Raw genomic sequence first — 20,006 nt, 5'->3', positions numbered from 1 at the left:
CTGGTTAATATTGACTGCTAACCTGGATTTCTTTTAGTTAAATATGCAGGTTTAAAAATATAAACTTCTTTGAATTGATTTTAAGAAAGGCATTGGTGTTTATGGTTAGGTACAGTCGTCCAACGATTGACATGCGAGATAAACGAGTAATATCATCAACCATGTGTAGTTATAACTTGTGATTATGATTAATTGTTTTTTATAAGATAAGTTTAATGCTAGCTAGCAACTTACCTTGGCTTCTACTGCATTCGCGTAACACGCAGTCTCCTCGTGGAGTGCAATGAGAGGCAGGTGGTTAGAGCGTTGGACTAATTAACTGTACGGTTGCAAGGTTGGATCCTCAGAGCTGACAAGGTGAAAATCTGTTGTTCTGCCCCTGAACAAGGCAGTTAACCCACTGTTGCTAGGCCGCCATTGAAAATAAGAATGTGTTCTTAACTGACTTGCCTAGTTAAATAAAGTTATTTAAAAAATTGTTATGAAAACTTCGGCCCTAATTAATCGGCCATTTCGATTAATCAGTCGACCTCTAATACATATATACATACAGTTGAAGTCGGAAGTTTACATACACCATAGCCAAATGCATTTAAACTCAGTTTTTGCATTTTTGCATTTAATCCAAGTAAAAATTAATTGTTTTAGGTCAGTTAGGATCACCACTTTATTTTATGAATGTGAAATGTCAGAATAATAGTAGAGTGATTTATTTCAGCTTTTATTTCTTTCATCACATTCCCAGTTGGTCAGAATTTTACATACACTCAATTAGTATTTGGTAGCATTGCCTTTAAATTGTTTAGCTTGGGTCAAATGTTTCGAGTAGCCTTCCACAAGCTTCCCACAATAATTTGGGTGCATTGTGGCCCATTTCTCCTGACAGAGCTGGTGTAGGTTTGTAGGCCTCCTTGCTCGAACACGCTTTTTCAGTTCTGCCCACAGATTTTCTGTAGGATTGAGGTCAGGGCTTTGTAATGGCCACTCCAATACCTTGACTTTGTTGTCCCTAAGCCATTTTGCCACAACTTTGGAAGTATGCTTGGGGGAAGACCCATTTGCAACCAAGCTTTAACTTCCTGACTGATGTCTTGAGATGTTGGTTCAATATATCTGCATCATTTTCTTCCTCATGAGGCCATCTATTTTGTGAAGTGCACCAGTCTATCCTGCAGTCTATCCTGCAGCAAAGCACCCCACAACATGATGCTGCCACCCCCGTGCTTCAGGGTTGGGATGGTGTTCTTCGGCTTGCAAGCTTCTCCCTTTTTCCTCCAAACATAACGATGGTCATTATGGCCGAACAGTTCTATTTTTGTTTCATCAGACCAGAGGATATTTCTCCAAAAAGTACGATCTTTGTCCCCATGTGCAGGCTTTTTTTATGGTGGTTTTGGAGCAGTGGCTTCTTCCTTGCTGAGCAGCATTTCATGTTATGTCAATATAGGACTTGTTTTACTGTAGATATAGATACTTTTGTACCTGTTTCCTCCAGTATCTTCACAAGGTCCCTTGCTGTTGTTCTGGGATTGATTTGCACTTTTCACATCACAGTACGTGCATCTCTACAAGACAGAACGTGTCTCCTTTGTGAGCGGTAGGATGGCTGTGTGGTCACATGGTGTTTATTCTTGCATACTATTGTTTGTACAGATGACCGTGGTACCTTCAGAAATTGCTCCCAAGGATGAACCAGACTTGTGGAGGTCTACAATATTTTTATCTGAGGTCTTGGCTGAGTTCTTTTGATTTTCCCATGATGTCAATCAAAGAGGCACTGAGTTTGAAGGTAGGCCTTGAAGTACATCCACAGGTACATCCCCAATTGACTCAAATTATGTCAATTAGCCTATCAGAAGCTTCTAAAGCCATGACATAATTTTCTGGAATTTTCCAAGCTGTTTAAAGGCACAGTCAAATTAGTGTATGTCAACTTCTGACCCACTGGAATTGTGATACAGTGAAATAATCTGTAAACAATTGTGAGAAAAATGACTTGTCTCATGCACAATGTAGATGTCCTAACCGACTTGCCGAAACTATAGTTTGTTAACAAGACATTTGTGGAGTCGTTGAAAAACGAGTTTCATTGACTCCAACCTAAGTGTATGTAAACTTCCGACTTCAACTGTACATACGTACACACAGACTGAACAAAAAAATAAACATGTAAACTGTTGGTCCCATGTTGCAGCCAACATTTCCATATGGGCCCCATTAGGGAAACCCAACAGGGACCTAGAAAATGGGCTATCACACTTACCTACATGGGTCCCAGGTGTTTACCCAAATTGATGTGTATTGTGACCTGTATGGGCAATAAGTAGGCTGTACCATTTAAAAAATAAAAAATTCAATTGTGCTGTCCACCTGGGACGAAACTGTCTCCATGCAAGACGCAGATGTTGTTGCCCGAGCAAGCTTTCTTAAGAGATGACAAAAGCAGTTCTTTATGAAATAAATTAATGTTTATTTATAGCACATGCTCAGATCAAATACAATGCAGGAACTCTGAATACAGGTATAGTTAAATAAAATTACCAATGTGCACATTGGTTTCCTCACACTTTATACAATCCCAAAAATGTGCATGTCAGCAATGAAGTTGTTACCACTGTCAGGTCCTGACTCTTCTTCATCCGTGTCGGAGTCTGTCTGCAGATCAGAAGTTTCCTCTGCTTTTTTAAAAGTTAGACCCGGGTTTGTTCATAGTGCAACATTTCATATCCAGACTAAATGGACATCTTAACTGGGACCTAGTTGGGTTAACCTTTTGGGCCAGACATGGACAAACCCATGTGGGCTACAACATGGGTCCCTATTAGAGGTCGACCTATTAATCGGAATGGCCGATTAATTAGGGACGATTTCAAGTTTTCATAACAATCGGAAATCTGTATTTTTGGGGCGCCGATTTGGATTTTATTTAGTTTTTTTATACCTTTTATTTAACTAGGCAAGTCAGTGAAGAACACATTCTTTTTTTTTTCAATGACGGCCTAAGAACGGTGGGTTAACTGCCTTGTCCAGGGGCAGAATGACAGATTTTCACCTTGTCAGCTCGGGGGATCCAATCTTGCAACCTTATAGTTAACTAGTCCAGAGCAATAACGACCTGCCTCTCTCTTGTTGCACTCCACAACCTGCCTGTTACGCGAATGCAGTAGGCCAAGGTAAGTTGCTAGCTAGTATTAAACTTATCTTATAAAAAACAATCAATCATAATTACTAGTTAACTTCACATGGTTGATATTACTAGATATTATCTAGCGTGTCCTGCGTTGCATATAATCTGACTGAGCATACAAGTATCTAAGTATCTGACTCAGCGATGGTCGGCAGAAGCAGGCGCGTAAATATTCATTCAAACAGCACTTTCGTGCGTTTTGCCAGCAGCTCTTCGTTGTGCGTCAAGCATTGCCTGTTTATGACTTCAAGCCTATCAACTCCCGAGATGAGGCTGGTGTAACGGAAGTGAAATGGCTAGCTTGTTAGCGCGCGGTCATAGCGTTTCAAACGTCACTTGCTCTGAGCCTTCTAGTAGTTGTTCCCCTTGCTCTGCATGGGTAACGCTGCTTCTATGGTGGCTGTTGTCGTTGTGTTGCTGGTTTGAGCCCAAGGAGGAGCGAGGAGAGGGACTGAAGCTATACTGCAATACTAAAGTGCCTATAAGAACATCCAATAGTCAAAGGTTAATGAAATACAAATGGTATAGAGGGGAAAAGTCCTATAATAACTACAACCTAAAACGTCTTACCTGGGAATATTGAAGACCCATGTTAAAAGGAACCACCAGCTTTCATATTTACATTTACATTTACATTTAAGTCATTTAGCAGACGCTCTTATCCAGAGCGACTTACAAATTGGTGCATTCACCTTATGACATCCAGTGGAACATCCACTTTACAATAGTGCATCTAAATTTTTTAAGGGGGGGGGGGGGTGAGAAGGATTACTTTATCCTATCCTAGGTATTCCTTAAAGAGGTGGGGTTTCAGGTGTCTCCGGAAGGTGGTGATTGACTCCGCTGTCCTGGCGTCGTGAGGGAGTGTGTTCCACCATTGGGGAGCCAGAGCAGCGAACAGTTTTGACTGGGCTGAGCGGGAACTGTACTTCCTCAGTGGTAGGGAGGCGAGCAGGCCAGAGGTGAATGAACGCAGTGCCCTTGTTTGGGTGTAGGGCCTGATCAGAGCCTGGAGGTACTGAGGTGCCGTTCCCCTCACAGCTCCGTAGGCAAGCACCATGGTCTTGTAGCGGATGCGAGCTTCAACTGGAAGCCAGTGGAGAGAGCGGAGGAGCGGGGTGACGTGAGAGAACTTGGGAAGGTTGAACACCAGACGGGCTGCGGCGTTCTGGATGAGTTGTAGGGGTTTAATGGCACAGGCAGGGAGCCCAGCCAACAGCGAGTTGCAGTAATCCAGACGGGAGATGACAAGTGCCTGGATTAGGACCTGCGCCGCTTCCTGTGTGAGGCAGGGTCGTACTCTGCGGATGTTGTAGAGCATGAACCTACAGGAACGGGCCACCGCCTTGATGTTAGTTGAGAACGACAGGGTGTTGTCCAGGATCACGCCAAGGTTCTTAGCGCTCTGGGAAGAGGACACAATGGAGTTGTCAACCGTGATGGCGAGATCATGGAACGGGCAGTCCTTCCCCGGGAGGAAGAGCAGCTCCGTCTTGCCGAGGTTCAGCTTGAGGTGGTGATCCGTCATCCACGCTGATATGTCTGCCAGACATGCAGAGATGCGATTCACCACCTGGTCATCATATCATATGTTCTCATGTTCTGAGCAAGGAACTGAAACGTTAGCTTTCTTACATAGCACATATTGCACTTTTACTTTCTTCTCCAACACTTTGTTTTTGCATTATTTACTTGAGGCTAAATTGATTTTATTGATGTATTATATTAAGTTACAATAAGTGTTCATTCAGTATTGTTGTAATAGTCATTATTATTTAAAACTTGTCCGATTAATCGGTATCGGCCTTTTGGTCCTCCAATAATCGGTATCGGTGTTGAAAAATCATAATCGGTCGACTTCTATTCCCTATGGCAGCATTTACTCAGGCAGCCCAATACTGATGCTTTTTCCAATCACATCAGCTCTTTTGCCCATAATCAGAATTGGGCTGCAAGTGTAGATGTAGCCAAATGGACCTTTTTAACATTTTTATTGGGCTGTAGGTGACCTTATTCCCTTATGATTTATATAGTCATATTTTTTTGACCATTCAGAATCAATTCAAGATCATGTAATTTGAATTTTTCTGGTCAGTCAGTTATAAAAGGCTGATTTATCTAACTCAATTTACCATGGTATTTATTTTACTTCAGTTAGTGTTGGAGGCCAAGATTCTAATTTGTTTAGTTTCGGGTGTGTCTTTTTTTTTCTTCTTTTTTTCCAAAGTAACTACAGTTATAAAATAAATACATACATTTCACACAAAAAAGACATGATTCCTTAAAAATAATAAATTCCCAATATATATATATATCATTTCCAAAGCGATTCCAATTCATCATCATTCTGACCAAATGGCAGCCGTCATTCTGCTTCATTGTATTTGCCTCGGTAGCTACAAACATGGCTTGAAATTTGGACCGCGTATGCCAACAGCCGACAAATACAGCGAGTGCCGTGTAATTATCTACGGAGAAATATACACTCACAAAGCACGACATAGTCAACTCATTTAGTCTTTCACCCACCGGTCAAATCACTGTAGATGTACAATGTAGCTACAATCCCAACGTTTACTGTACTGTCTTTAATTTATCATTTTAAATTCCGTCACATTCCCCTCGCTCCTCAAAATATTGAATGCTCATGCGATTTCCCAAATCAAATCAAATGTATTTATATAGCCCTTCGTACATCAGCTGATATCTCAAAGTGAAACCCAGCCTAAAACTCCAAACAGCAAGCAATGCAGGTGTAGAAGCACTCCCTAGAAAGGCCAAAACCTAGGAAGAAACCTAGAGAGGAACCAGGCCAGTCCTCTTCTGGCTGTGCCGGGTGGAGATTATAACAGAACATGGCCAAGATGTTCAAATGTTCATAAATGACCAGCATGGTCAAATAATAATAATCACAGGCAGAACTGTTGAAACTGGAGCAGCAGCACAGCCAGGTGGACTGGGAACAGCAAGGAGTCATCATGTCAGGTAGTCTTGATGCATGGTCCTAGGGCTCATGTCCTCAGAGAGAGAGAAAGAGAGAATTAGAGAGAGCATACTTAAATTCACACAGGGCACCGGATAGGATAGGACAGGAGAAGTACTCCAGATATAATAATCTGACCCTAGCCCCCCGACACATAAACTACTGCAGCATAAATACTGGAGGCTGAGACAGGAGGGGTCAGGAGACACTGTGGCCCCAATCCGACGACACCCCCGGACAGGGCCATACAGGAAGGATATAACCCCACCCACTTTGCCAAAGCACAGCCCCCACACCACAAGAGGGATCACTTCAACCACCAACTTACCATCCTGAGACAAGGCCGAGTATAGCCCACAAAGATCTCTGCCACGGCACAACCCAAGGGGGGGCGCCAACCCAGACAGGAAGATCACATCAGTGACTCAACTCACTCAAGTGACGCACCCCTCCTAAGGACGGTATGAAAGAGCCCTAGTAAGCCAGTGACTCAGCCCCTGTAATAGAGTTAGAGGTAGAGAATCCCAGTGGGAAGAGGGGAACCGGCCAGGCATAGAGTTGCTCCAGAGCCTTTCCGTTCACCTTCACACTCCTGGGCCAGACTACACTCAATCATATACCTACCGAAGAGATGAGTCTTCAGTAAAGACTTAAAGGTTGAGACCGAGTTTGCGTCTCTCACATGGGTAGGCAGACCATTCCATAACAATGGAGCTCTATAGGAGAAATTCTAGGGACAATTAGAAGGCCTGGGTCTTGTGACCGTAGCGTAAGTGTAGGTATGTATGGCAGGACCAAATCAGAGAGATGGGTAGGAGCTAGCCCATGTAATGCTTTGTAGGTTAGCAGTAAAACCTTGAAGTCAGCCCTTGCCTTGACAGGAAGCCAGTGTAGGGAGTAATATGATCAAATTTTTGATCAAATCAATTTTTTGGGGCTCTAGTCAGGATTCTAGCAGCCGTATTTAGCACTGACTGAAGTTTATTTAGTGCTTTATTCGGGTAGCTGGAAAGTAGAGCATTGCAGTAGTCTAACCTAGAAGTGACAAAAGCATGGATTAATTTTTCTGCATTATTTTTGGACAGAAAGTTTCTGAATTTTGCAATGTTACGTAGACGGAAAAAAGCTGTCCTTGAAACAGTCTTGATATGTTCGTGGTCCTTCTGTAGCTCAGTTGGTAGAGCATGGCGCTTGTAACGCCAGGGTAGTGGGTTCGATTCCCGGGACCACCCATACGTAGAATGTATGCACACATGACTGTAAGTCGCTTTGGATAAAAGCGTCTGCTAAATGGCATATATTATTATTATTATTATTCTTCAAAAGAGAGATCAGGGTCCAGAGTAACGCCGAGGTCCTTCAGTTTTATTTGAGACGACTGTACAACCATTAAGATTGATTGTCAGATTCAACAGAAGATCTCTTTGTTTCTTGAGACCTAGAACAAGCATCTCTGTTTTGTTTAAAAGTAGAAATAAATAATTTGACACATTTGTTTACATCCCTGTTAGTGAGCATTTCTCTTTTGCCAAGGTCCACCTGACAGGTGTGGCATATCAAGAAGCTGATTAAAAATAATGATCATTACACAGGCACAACTTGTGCTGGGGACAATAAAAGACCACTCTAAAATGTGTAGTTTTGTGCTGCCAGCACCATGCTTCATTGTAGGGATGGTGCCAGGTTTCCTCCAGACGTGACGCTTGTCATTCAGGCCAAAGAATCATAAAACACGGGACGAGATGTTAAAAACTGTCCATTGTGCCAATAGATGGAAGCACTCACATGAGATTTGCTGTGATGTTGACAGTGGCATGGGAGGTTTATTTCTTAGACTGGGTTATGATGTCAATTTTAGGACACATCCTCAGTAGTGTGCCTTTGAATTAGTGGGTGTTCAGCCTTTAATCACTAAACACCCTCATCAAAGGTGGCCAGCTAAAGGGTGATCAAGCCTTAGCTTGTGTCCCATGCCCAATTAAGATGTCCCATGGGACTATGCAAGGCAGGGGCGTCCTCTTCCCTGAGCCAGCCCTACAGCTGACCGCATACCTCATATGCCCTCCTCAAGTTGGAGGGATCTGAATTGGGTTCTCAGGTGGGGGGTCATGAAGTTATAGCCCAGCAAGGGTCCTTCCGTTTGATCCAGATCCACTGGCTGCCTCTTTCAGCTGCTTGAGAAACTGCTCTGACGGTCTGCCGCAGAGCCTGTCCATGGATTCCAAGTTCTTTCAGCAACCTGATGGTGGAAGAAGCCACAAATCCTCTGCATCCCACTTCAACTGGCCAGACTTTTGCATTCCAGCCACGCTGAGTTCCGTCTGCTGCCAACTCTGTGCAACGCAGTTTCTTACGCTCGTAGGCCCCTTCAACAGAGTTTTCCCACAGGACTGTGAGCTCTATGATGTACACAGCCTTTCGGGAAGGGGACCAGAGTACCATGTCTGGCCTAAGGTTGGTAGAAGCAATCTCAGGTGGAAAAATGAGTTGCTGGCCAATATCGACAAGCATCTTCCAGTCCCGGGCCATGGCTTGGTGTCCAGTTTCTGGCTTCATAGGAGGATGCTTGGGCCTTTTCTGTCCCTCCCGGATGAATGTTGTTGTTTTGACGGGATTGCTTGTTTTTGAAGGTAATGTATTGGTTGCACTCCTCTTGGTCTAAAGTGCTGCAGCCAAGCTCTTGAGGACCTGATTGTGCCTCCAGGTGTAGCGGCCTTGTGAGAGGCTGGTCTTGCAACCTGTCATTATATGCCTGAGAGTCGCTGGAGCTGGGCAGGGGGGGCAGGTTGAGTCCTCGCCATACCATTGATGTAGGTTTTTTGGTGATGGAAGGACATCATGACATCATAAACAGCTCTTATGATGAAGCTGATGTTGCTTGCCTCCAGTTGATCTTTCTCCTCTCCAGGCCTTCCCACCGTGTCCATTGCCCTTGTTTAGCAAGAGAGATAGCCTTTGCACTTCTTGCAGTCTCCTCCTGTCTGCACACCTCCTCGACCACCAGCTTCCTGCGTTCAGATGTTGTTGCCTTATGGAAAGTTGGTTTGCTTGCTGCCAGGCCAAAGCCTCCTCTTCCATGCTGGATATTCCCCACAATGTATTGGTGTCTCAGGGCTGATCTTGCTTCCCGCGCAGCCTTGGATGATGTCCATTTCTGTCCAGTTTGTAGGGGAGGTGCAGCCTTGCTGATGGTCTGGTCTTTGGAGTCCTTCAATGTCATGTGAAGTCTTACTTTAGAGCACTTGTACTCCGTTAGACTTGCAAGAGGTAGTTCAAGGACCCCTTTGCCATAGAGGCCGATGTTACTCAGGCATCGTGGGACACCCAGCCATTTCTTCACGTATGAGGTAATGGTTCGCTCCATCTTCTCCACTGTTGTTATTGGGACCTCACAGACGGTGAGTGGCCACATTATCCGGGGGAGAAGTTCAAACTGTAGGCACCAAAGCTTGAGCTTCCCAGGCAGTAGGGTCTTGTTGATGTTCTCAAGACCGTCGGCGATGTCCTGCCTTACTTGCTGCACTTGATCTTTATCCCGGAGGCTTTTGTTGTACCATCTACCCAGGCTCTTGACGGGTTGCTCAGACACCGTTGGTATCGGGTCATCTCCAATGCAGAACCTCACAGTTATATCTTGGTTTCATCAGACGAGGGAATCTTGTTTCTCATGGTCTGAGAGTCTTCAGGTGCCTTTTGGCAAACTCCAAGCCGGCTGTCGTGTCTCTTACTGAGGAGTGGCTTCTGTCTGGGCGCTCTACCTTCTGGAAAATTGTACAATCTCCACAGAGGAACTCTGGAGCTCTGTTAGAGTAACTATCAGGTTCTTGGTCACCTCCCTGACCAAGGCCCTTCTCCCCCGATTGCTTAGTTTGGCCTGGCGGCCAGCTCTAGGAAGAGTCTTGGTTGTTCCAAACTTCTTCCATTTAATAATGATAGAGGCCACTGTGTTCTTGGGACCTTCAATGCTGAAGTCATTTTTTTGGGTGCCCTTCCCCAGATCTGTGCCTCGACATAATCCTGTCTTGGACACAATTTCGTGTCTCATAGCAAATGGTCTGAATACTTATATAAGATATTTATTCTAAAAAAATATATTGCTTTGTCATTTGGGTATTGTGTGTAGATTACATTTAAAAAAAAATAATAATAAATAAATAAATAAATCTTTTAAAATCAATTTTAGAATAAGTCTGTAATGTAACAAAATGTTGAAAAAGTTAAGGGGTCTGAATAATTTCCCCGAATGCACTGTATAGACATAGAACACTGTGTTCTACCCACATTTATGGTGCTAGGAGTTATTTTTTTAACAGGTTTTTCATTGAATTGAATACACATTTTAATGAATATACGTTGGAATTGTTGACACATACGCACTCACTCACTGATTATATTTTACATAGATTCTGTTATCAGAAGCCCTGAATGAGGCCAGTGCCACTATCAAATCAGAAGGCAAGGTACATTTAGTGCCCATGATAGTCAGCCAGCCAAGGTGTCATAATAAAGGAGATAGTTGGTGCCAGTGATAAAAGTCCTGGTAGCCAACGTCTATCAATGCCATCCTCAATCGTATTTTCTCTGTCCATCATTATCTCTCTCTATACACTTTCTCTCCCTATCTCGCTCGCTCTCTTCCTTTGTCTCTCGCTCTGTCTTTTTCTGCAGCCCTCCCAAGGAGGAAGAGTCTAAAGGCTCAGAGATGCAGGAGACTACAGACAAGCGCAGGTCGAAAGGGGAGCGCTCCCACACACAACCGGTCACTGAGTTTGAGGTGAAGAGGGTGAGTCTGTTTGAAAGATCTGGGTGATAGTGTGTTTTACTATAAGAGCAGTGTATGGGTGTATGCATGAGGATGTGTGTTAAAATTGGGATGAGTGTTGATCAGTCTGTGGGGTATGCGTGAGAATTGGTTTGTGTGTATTTCATGGTTGAGTTGTGTGACAAAGATGGATTGAGCGTGTTCATGCTATAAATACAGGTCTTGTGAATGGTAGCTACAGGCCAGGGTAAGTTTATTAGCAATGGAGTCTGGTTTTGAAGATGTATTGAAAAACATTACACTGTAGTTAACCTTTATCGTTGTTGCAATTTGTTCCCCTTTTTGTTCATTACTACCTTCGACTCCTCTCCTCTATTCCCCCTCCTTGTTTCTCTCCACCTCCTCCTTTCTTCACTTCCTTTTCCTCGTCCCATCTCGCTCTGTGTCGAATTCAAAATGCTTTAATTGGCATAAAGGACAAGGTCAGTGTTGCCAAAGCTAAATGATTCATATTAAAGAATAGTAGCTATAGTACTAAAGAAAGCAATACTAAATTAGTGTTTCTGTCTAATGCCCTTTTGTGGGGAAAAACTCATTCTCATTGGCTGGGCCTGGCTCCCCACTGCCCCCCTGCCCAGCCATGTGAAATCCATACTTCATTTTGTGTATATAAATATATATACGATGCCTTTGGAAAGTATTCAGACCCCTAGACTTTTTCCACATTTTGTTAAGTTACAGCCTTATTCTAAAATGTCTTTTTTTTATCCTCACAAATCTACACACAATACCCTATACTGACAAAGCGAAAAAAGTTTTTGCAAATTTATAAAAATATAAAAACATACGTTATTTACATAAATATTCAGACCCCTTGATGTGAGACACGAAATTGTGCTTCAGGTGCGTCCTGTTTCCATTGATCATCTATCCGATGTTTCTACAACTTGGAGTCCACCTGCGGTAAAATCAATTGATTGGACATGATTTTGTCTATGTAAGGTCCCACAGTTGACAGTGCATGTCACAGCAAAAACCAAGCTATGAGGTCGAAGAAATTGTCAGTGGAGCTCTGAGACAGGATTGTGTCGAGGCACAGATCTGGAGAACGGTACCAAAAAATGTCTGCAGCATTGAAGGTCCCCAAGAACACAGTGGCCTCCATTCTTAAGTGGAAGAAGTTTGGAACCACCAAGACTCTCTTTCTAGAGCTGGCCGCCCGGCCAAACGGAGCAATCGGGGGAGAAGGACATTGGTCAAGGAGGTGACCAAGAAGCCAATGGTCACTCTGACAGAGCTCTGGATTTCCTCTGTGGAGATGGGAGAACCTTCCAGAAGGACAAACATCTATCCAGCACTCTACAAATAAGGCCTTCATGGTAGAGAGGCCAGCCGGAAGCCACTCCTCAGTAAAAAGGCACATGACAGCCTGCTTGGAGTTTGCCAAAAGGCACCTAAAGGACTCTGACCATGAGAAAAAAGTCTGATAAAACAAAGATTGAACTCTTTGGCCTGAATGACAATCGTCAAGTCTGGAGGAAACTAGTCAGAAAACTAGTCAGGATCGAGGCAAAGATAAATGGAGCAAAGTACAGAGAGATCCCTGATGCCTTAAGTATTCAGACCCCTTTAATTTTTCTACATTTTGTTACATTACAGCCTTATTCTAAAATGGATTGAATCAAGATACCCCCATAAAGTCAAATTGGAAAGATGTTTTTAGGAAAATGTATGACAAATTAATAAAACATTTAATGCTAATGACTTGTCACAAGTATTCTACCCCTTTCTTATGGCAATCCTTAAGTTCAGGGGTAAACATTTTCTTAACAAATCACATAAGTTGCATGGACTCACTCTGTGTGCAATAATAGGGTTTAACATATTTTTGAATGACTACCCCATCTCTCTACTAAACTCAGAATGATCTGAGAGGTCGAGCCGTGAATTTCAAGCACAGATTCAAAGAAGTGCAGAGAGCAAAGAAGGGCACCTATTGGTAGACGGGTAACAAAAAACTGACATTGGATGTCCCTTTGGATGGTGTATCAATACATCCAGTCACTACAAAGATACAGGCGTACTTCCTAACTCAGTTGCCACAAAGGAAGGAAACCACTCAGGTATTTTGCCATGAGGCCAATAGTGATTTTAAAACGTTACAGTTTAACGGCTGTGATAGGAGAACTGAGGATGGATCAACAACATTGTAGTACTTCACAATACTAACTTAAATGACAAAGTGAAAAGAAGGAAGCCTGACTACAATACTAATATTCTAAAACATGCATCCTGTTTGCAATAAGGCACTAAAGTAATACTGCAAAAGAAATGGGCAAATAAATTACTTTTTTTGTCCAGAATACAAAGTATTACGTTTGGGGCAAATCCAACACTTCACTGAGTACCACTCTTCATATTGCATGCATCATGTTATGGGTATGCTTGTCCTCGGCAAGGATTACCCACTGGGCACAAACTGGTTGAATCAACATTATTTCTATGTAATTTCAACAAAATTAAGTTGAACCAACGTGGAATAGACATTGAATTGATATCTGTGCCAAGTGGGTAGGAAGATTTTTAGGATAAAAAGAAATGGAATAGAGCTTAGAACAGGCAAAATCCTAGAGGAAAACCTGGTGTCGACCTTTCATCAGACACTGGAAGATAAATTCACCTTTCAGCAAGACAGTAATCTAAAACACAAGGCCAAACATACACTGGAGTTTCTTACGAAGACGACATTGAATGTTCCTGAGTGGCCTAGTTAGTTTGGACTTAAACTGGCTTGAAAATCTATGGCAACAACCAACTTGGCAGAGCTTGAGGATTTAAAAAAAAAAAAAAGAATAATGGGCAAATATTGTACAATCCAGGTGTTCAAAGCTCTGAGACTTACCCAGAAAGACTGACAGCTGTAATCGCTGCCAAAGGTGATTCTAACATGTATTGACTCAGGTGGTTGAGTAATGATCTAAGCAAGATTATATAAATGTTTTATTTTCAATAAAAAAATGAAGTTAACATTTTTCTTCAGCTTTGACATATTATTTTGTATAGATCCTTGACAAAAAAATATATTTGAATCCCACTTTGTAAAAAAACACTCTAGATGTTGTAATTTCAGTTAGGTTTTCTGATTCATAATTCGATAATTTTCTTGTTCCTCCCTCTCCCCGTCCAGCTCTCGTCCTCCAGTTCCCCCCTACCCCTCTCCGACCAAACGCCATACCCCGGAAGCAAGGACGACGAGGACAAGTCCCCTATACCCTCCCAGCCTGTCTTGCTGCAGCGCCAAGACTCTGGCACCCGCAGTGGCATCAAGGGCATCCTCAAAAAGAGTCGTTCCACTAGTGTCGAGTCGGACTACAGTGAGGGAGGAACTCCTGAAACCACCCCCACCACCGGGGTGGTCCGACAAACCAGTGTAACCCTGAGCCACCCCGAGAGCGACGAGGAAGATGAGGAGAAAACAGAGGAGGTGGAAGAAGTGGAGGATGAGGTGTGTTTTCTCACTTCTTAGTATGTGAAACAGTTTGAGGATCTGAATGTATACACATCTCTATATAATCTCCATTGAACATGTGTTTTAGTCTAGGACTGGGTTCAATCTGTACCTGGGAAATTGGCCCTATGCAATATAGTGTCCACACTAGTTTCCCACTATGAGCATCTGGAATATGTGAAATACTTTCTTTCAGTTGAATGACTGTATAATAGATAAATCGCCCATAGTCGGTTCAAATTGATAGAGCAAATTGTTCCGATGATAATACCCACCAGAGGGCGAAATCGTCTTGAGAAATGTTGGTTTCAATCAGGACTAAAAGATGACCCCGACATCCGCTTTATAGAGCTGCAATCCGGTGGCGGATAATGGTTGCAATTGAGATCAGCTGTGCGGGCGATTTATTTTATTTTTTTAGCATGTGTTGATGGTTTAACGAGCGATCAGCCCAATCAATAATTATTGTTGTTATTTCAGGAAGATGAGACGATAGTGGACGATAGCCCCGACGGAGGGTGTTTCAGTACCCCCCGGATGCAGAGGGGCAGTGGGCGTGGTGGTAGCAGTAGTTCAGCGGAGGACCTCCAGAGCCGGACCCCCTCTCCAGTCGAGAGCCTGGGGGAGGAAGAGATGGAGAAGATGTCGTCGTTGGACACGGAAGATGGGGAGGATCAGGATGTGGATAGCAGTCTGGACAGCAGTGTGGGGTCATCCCTGAAAGAGAGGTGCAGTAGGGGAAATTCAAACGCATGCACACAAGCATTTTCGTTTTTGTAGACATCGCCTACCTATCATAAAACAAATGACTGATACAGATCTGCGCACTTCATACATGGAGATTTACAGCATTTCTACCTCTACAGTGTCTTTTGTATAAACATACTGTAAGATGCATGTTCTATGATATTGTATAAATAAGATATATTATTGCGATTCAGATGTAGTCCTTCACACTTTGTGTGTTACTCTGTTTAAAAAATAGCCTATACATTACATGTGATTTTCTTTGCTAGTAAGGCCTACATTGACTGCCCTCCTCTCCTTCTCCCAGGCTAGCTGAATTGAGCAGTGGTGAGGAGGAGTGGAAGGCCAAGCTGAAGAAGCCCAAGGATCTGGTGCAGAAGTCACTGGCTGACCGTTTCAACCAGCTCCAGGACTCTGGAGATGCCTGGAAGAAGAAGGTAAGTCTGGGCCTCTGAGTCACTCTATACAGGGTACTGGAGCTGTTTGTGAGGAATGAGGCTGGATTTAGGCTTTGGAGGGTTGGAGAAACTCTGGGTCTGACAAGGTTAAGGACTGGAGGCCTCTGAAGCCTGGGCCTCTGGTAGTGATCACGAGCCAGAAAATGTGACCTGTCTGTAAAGACTGACTCAGCCTGGGTTTTGTGGTGGAAATGTGCTGATTCAGTTTGCCTTCCTGTGTGTTGTGCTAAGAAGAGTAGGGTGGGGAAGAGGAGGAAGACGACGAGAGTGTAGTAGGGTGGGGGGAGGTTGAGGAAAGGGTGAGTGTGGCTATTGAAGGGAGGGGAAGGAAAGGGGGGTTGGGAGAGATGTAAATGTGGGGAGGGAGATTTGGGAGTGGTTGGGGGATGAGGCCAAATCCAGGGCCTAGCCATGCTGCCTCCCAGAGAAAGACGCACTCGTAAAAAATAAAATACCACACAGTACAGGGTGTTTCCTGTGGCTCTCCTCTCCTCCTGCGAGCTGGTCTACTTCCTGTTTCTCCCACTATTTGTCTTTTTCTTTTTCTGTCCTACATGTACACACACACACACACACACACACACACACACACACACACACACACACACACACACACACACACACACACACACACACACACACCCACACACCTCTCCCTGTCTCTCACTAATAGAAATAAGAAATGAAAGTTCTCTCTGTACTTTTCTGTGCTACACACACATACTCTCTTGCTCTCTCACACACAGAAACAAAAGTGTAATTTCCTGCTCATATAAAATATACAAAAACACATGCTCAGTCTCTCCTTCCTCTCTCTCATTCATACTCTTTTTCCATCTCTCTCTTTCACTCACGCCAAACTCCCTTACTTAATCTATCTCTGTCTCTACCTCACTCAACATATCATGTGCTCTCCCTCTCCTTTTTGTTTTCCAACTCTGAATGCATCATCATGTTACTCATTTATGTAACGTTTTTTTGGCACGCATTTGTGGAACTCTTCACAAATCGCCAGATTTGTCCTATTTCAATAGGACACTAGAAATGATGTAATCTTTATTCATATGGATGGAACATCTTTCTGGGCTTCAACGTGAGACAAACCTCGAAGGGTTTACTGGTTATGGTGAAGCTTCCATCCGAGAGTAGCTGTCAACTTCCCTATAAATACACTCTTAGCCTGAAAATCCCATCTCAAGTGTTCACAAATCCCAGAAACATTCAATTGGGCTCCAGAAATGATGTAATCTTCCTTCATACAGACGGTCCCTTTACTATTTTTATGTCAACTTTATTTAACCATGTAGTTTCATTGAGGTCAGAAGACCTATTTCCCAAGGGAGACCGGACTATTTATTCAATTTATGTCTGTAATTTGTGGATAAATCCACAGTTAACCTAAAAAGTGCATCGGAGGCATTCACTGACAGCTCAGAAACGTCCCAGGAAAGAAGTATGCAAAGCTTCCAAATATGCCTGTGGATTTCTTCCTTTAATCCATCTGAGGTCATTACTGATGAATTGGACTGGAACCCATCATGCTGCAGCTGTCAGCATTGCAGAGAGAGAGAGGGAGCACAAGTTTATAAGGAGGCTATCTCCCACCAGAGCCACGGTTAGGAATGTGAATGGGGACCATGTTGACACCACAAGTAAGAGGTAAGCATGCCAATTAGAATTTGGTGCCAACATGGAGGATAGTTTGACTAGTTGTGTGTTTATGGCTCTGGTTTGGTGGTGCCCCTGATATGAGAATGTGGAGGTCTGGAGGGTGCCAGTGTTTCCCCTACTATAGTTTAGCTATTGCCCCCCGCCTGAACGAGTTTGGCTTCCATTGGTATCAATTTATCATTTTGATACCAAATTTGACTCTGAATGCATGAAAACTGTCAATTGAAATCAATAAAAACAAAACTATTGAGTGGGGGTGAGGTGCAACAGAGCTAGGAGGGGGGAAATTAAATCTATTCAATCAATAAAGTTGATTCAAAACAATGAAATACTTCACCAGCACACAAGTTTTGTCCCTCATCTTGGGTGAATATAATGGTGAAAATCATAGTTCCAGATGCTACTCGAGGTAGCACCTTTAGTTTTCCAGGCACACATTTAGGAAAAACAGGAACTGTCCTCTGAGTCGCTGTGGAACCGAGCCGGAACAGATGTTTCTCTTTCGCCGTCATCAGGAGAATGGGGCATGGAACATACACCACCGCCACCTTCTCTCACAAGCTACAGATGTTTCCTGCTCGCGCAACATTTTCCACTCTGGTGTTATTTTTTAATTTCTAATTTTTTAAAGGCTATTGAAAAAAACATTTGTTGGAGTGTATGAGTGACACTGATTTGTATGTGGCTGTCACTTGTTAGTGTACTCGACATGCAAAGTTCTACTGTCATTCAGTAATCTTTTGTAGCGAAAATGCTAGTTCTCATCTTGAATTCCAATGTGACTTGTTGCTGGGGTCATACTTGACCAGAGCTTTGAAATATTCAGTGTTCCCGAATACTTTTGTGTAGATAAGATGGGTACTCCAGACTTGTTATGATCCCCTCTACCTGAAATAATTGGACCTAAATTAGTTACATTGAAATGTTACTTTAAAGTGGACCTGGGTCATTTTATGGTCGCTTTGCGGTGCCCCGCCTGGAAAATAATTTAGCTAGGAGAAACACTGGCGAATACTTTTTTTTTTTTTTTTTTACATCAACAAAGACCACAAAGCCTATGAAATTCTTTCTCACCTCCCCCAACCTGCAGTAAACCTGTACAAGTTTCCCCTCTCGCCAGTAACTGGAGGTCTGCCTGACATCTGTCGACTAGGCTATAATGTTAGACGGATTGGTTGTTTAGCAACCAAACAGATGCGTGCACAACTATGGGGCAAAACAGATGGGGTTGGCTTTGATTGTTGATAACATGTCAACTATATTTTGTCTCCAATTTTTATTGAAAACATAAATACATTTGCACATTGAGCACTTGTCTCTCAAATAGCGTTACAGCGTTAGTTTAGCTAGCTAGCAAATTGTAGCCATATTAGCATAGACATGGAATCATGAACAAGATCAAACGAATTGAAACAACCCACTTTCTATTCACCAAATGGCAGTTTGTTTGTCATTGTTGCTAGCTGGCCATCTACAATCATAACACAGAGTTTCTGCCCCTTTGAAGTGAGTGCATCGTTTTCGTGACGACGTCAGGTAACTCATCTATAACATCCTTAGTGGAAAAAATAAATGTAATGACATTTAGTACTCACAGTGCTGCCTCCACTACCATAACAGTGAGCTCACCATAGCGATGTGTGCAACCCACCGCACTCCCACCTGCCCGGGCTTGGGATTGCTTGATGTTTGTTCCTCTGAATCAAAATAGCAGAAACGGTCTCGTATGTGGAGATGAAAGACGAGAGCCATATGCTCGGTCTGCGAGGGGAAAGGGTCGAGTCTGTCTTAGAATGCATCTGTTTTGTAGATTCTGCTATATTCGTTAGCAGAATCGTTAGGAGAACCTGGGTAACCATTTACTTAAAGCCTACAGGTATTATGCATTATTATGCATTATTACTTTGTCATGAGCATGCACGAGCCTCTTATCTCATACTGATCCTGACGAAGTGCTGATACATAGGGACTTAGAATATTATAAGTCTTATTATGCGATTTTATAAAGACATGCGTACGTACTTATAACACGTTTATTAAGCATTATACCTGCAGGCTTACTAAAGTGTTACCAAACCCGACAGGCCTTAACCCCAAATGGGAAGGATGGGCACCATCTAATTATGTATCCCCCTCTTCTCACTGAATAGGTCCACCTTTTCACCTCCCTCTCTCTTTTCCCCTCGCTCTTCCAGCATTCCCTCATAGGTTGGGAATGACTCCTGTTGCTTCTCTGCACGGTCTCAAAACCCAATTTCCTCCCACTCCAGCTGTGGTCTCGCCGGATATTAAGGATGACCCACCCCCTTCTCTCCTCTCTTCCTCCCCTGCTTCCACCCCAAGACCCTTTCCTCATCTCTGTATGATACCCTGCCTGTTCTGTCAACCGTACACACTGACAAGTCAGTATTAATCAGGTGAGTTACTAGGAGTCTGTGTGGGCACGTGCTTGTGTGTGTGTGTACACCTAGTGTGTGCGCAAGCTTGTCTGTACAGTACCAGTCAAACATTTGGACACACTTACTCATTCCAGGGTTTTTTCTTTATTTTTTAAAATAATGTTCTACATTGTAGAATAATAGTGAAGACATCAAAACTATGAAATAACACATATGGAATCATGTAGTAAGCAAAAAAAACAAATCAAAATATATTTGAGATTCTTCAAAGTAGCCACCCTTTGCCTTGAT

General features: G+C 43.1%; 1 protein-coding gene across 4 annotated transcripts in view; it reads left to right on the top strand.

Annotated features, from left to right (window-relative positions):
• Positions 1-20,006, top strand: part of svild (supervillin d) — a 120,963-nt gene that overhangs the window by 62,659 nt on the left and 38,298 nt on the right. For 3 of the 4 annotated variants that reach the window (XM_035746131.2, XM_052486989.1, XM_035746141.2), the window contains exons 6-9: positions 10,839-10,953; positions 14,120-14,437; positions 14,921-15,168; positions 15,495-15,624. In XM_035746131.2, coding sequence (XP_035602024.1) covers positions 10,839-10,953; positions 14,120-14,437; positions 14,921-15,168; positions 15,495-15,624 — 811 coding nt within the window. The remainder of the gene's footprint in view (positions 1-10,838; positions 10,954-14,119; positions 14,438-14,920; positions 15,169-15,494; positions 15,625-20,006) is intronic. The other variant, XM_035746148.2, reaches the window with a different exon arrangement.

This window comes from Oncorhynchus keta, chromosome 3 (genome assembly GCF_023373465.1).
Source record: "Oncorhynchus keta strain PuntledgeMale-10-30-2019 chromosome 3, Oket_V2, whole genome shotgun sequence".
Taxonomy (NCBI): domain Eukaryota; kingdom Metazoa; phylum Chordata; class Actinopteri; order Salmoniformes; family Salmonidae; genus Oncorhynchus; species Oncorhynchus keta.
This window is presented reverse-complemented; position numbering and strand designations above follow the sequence as displayed.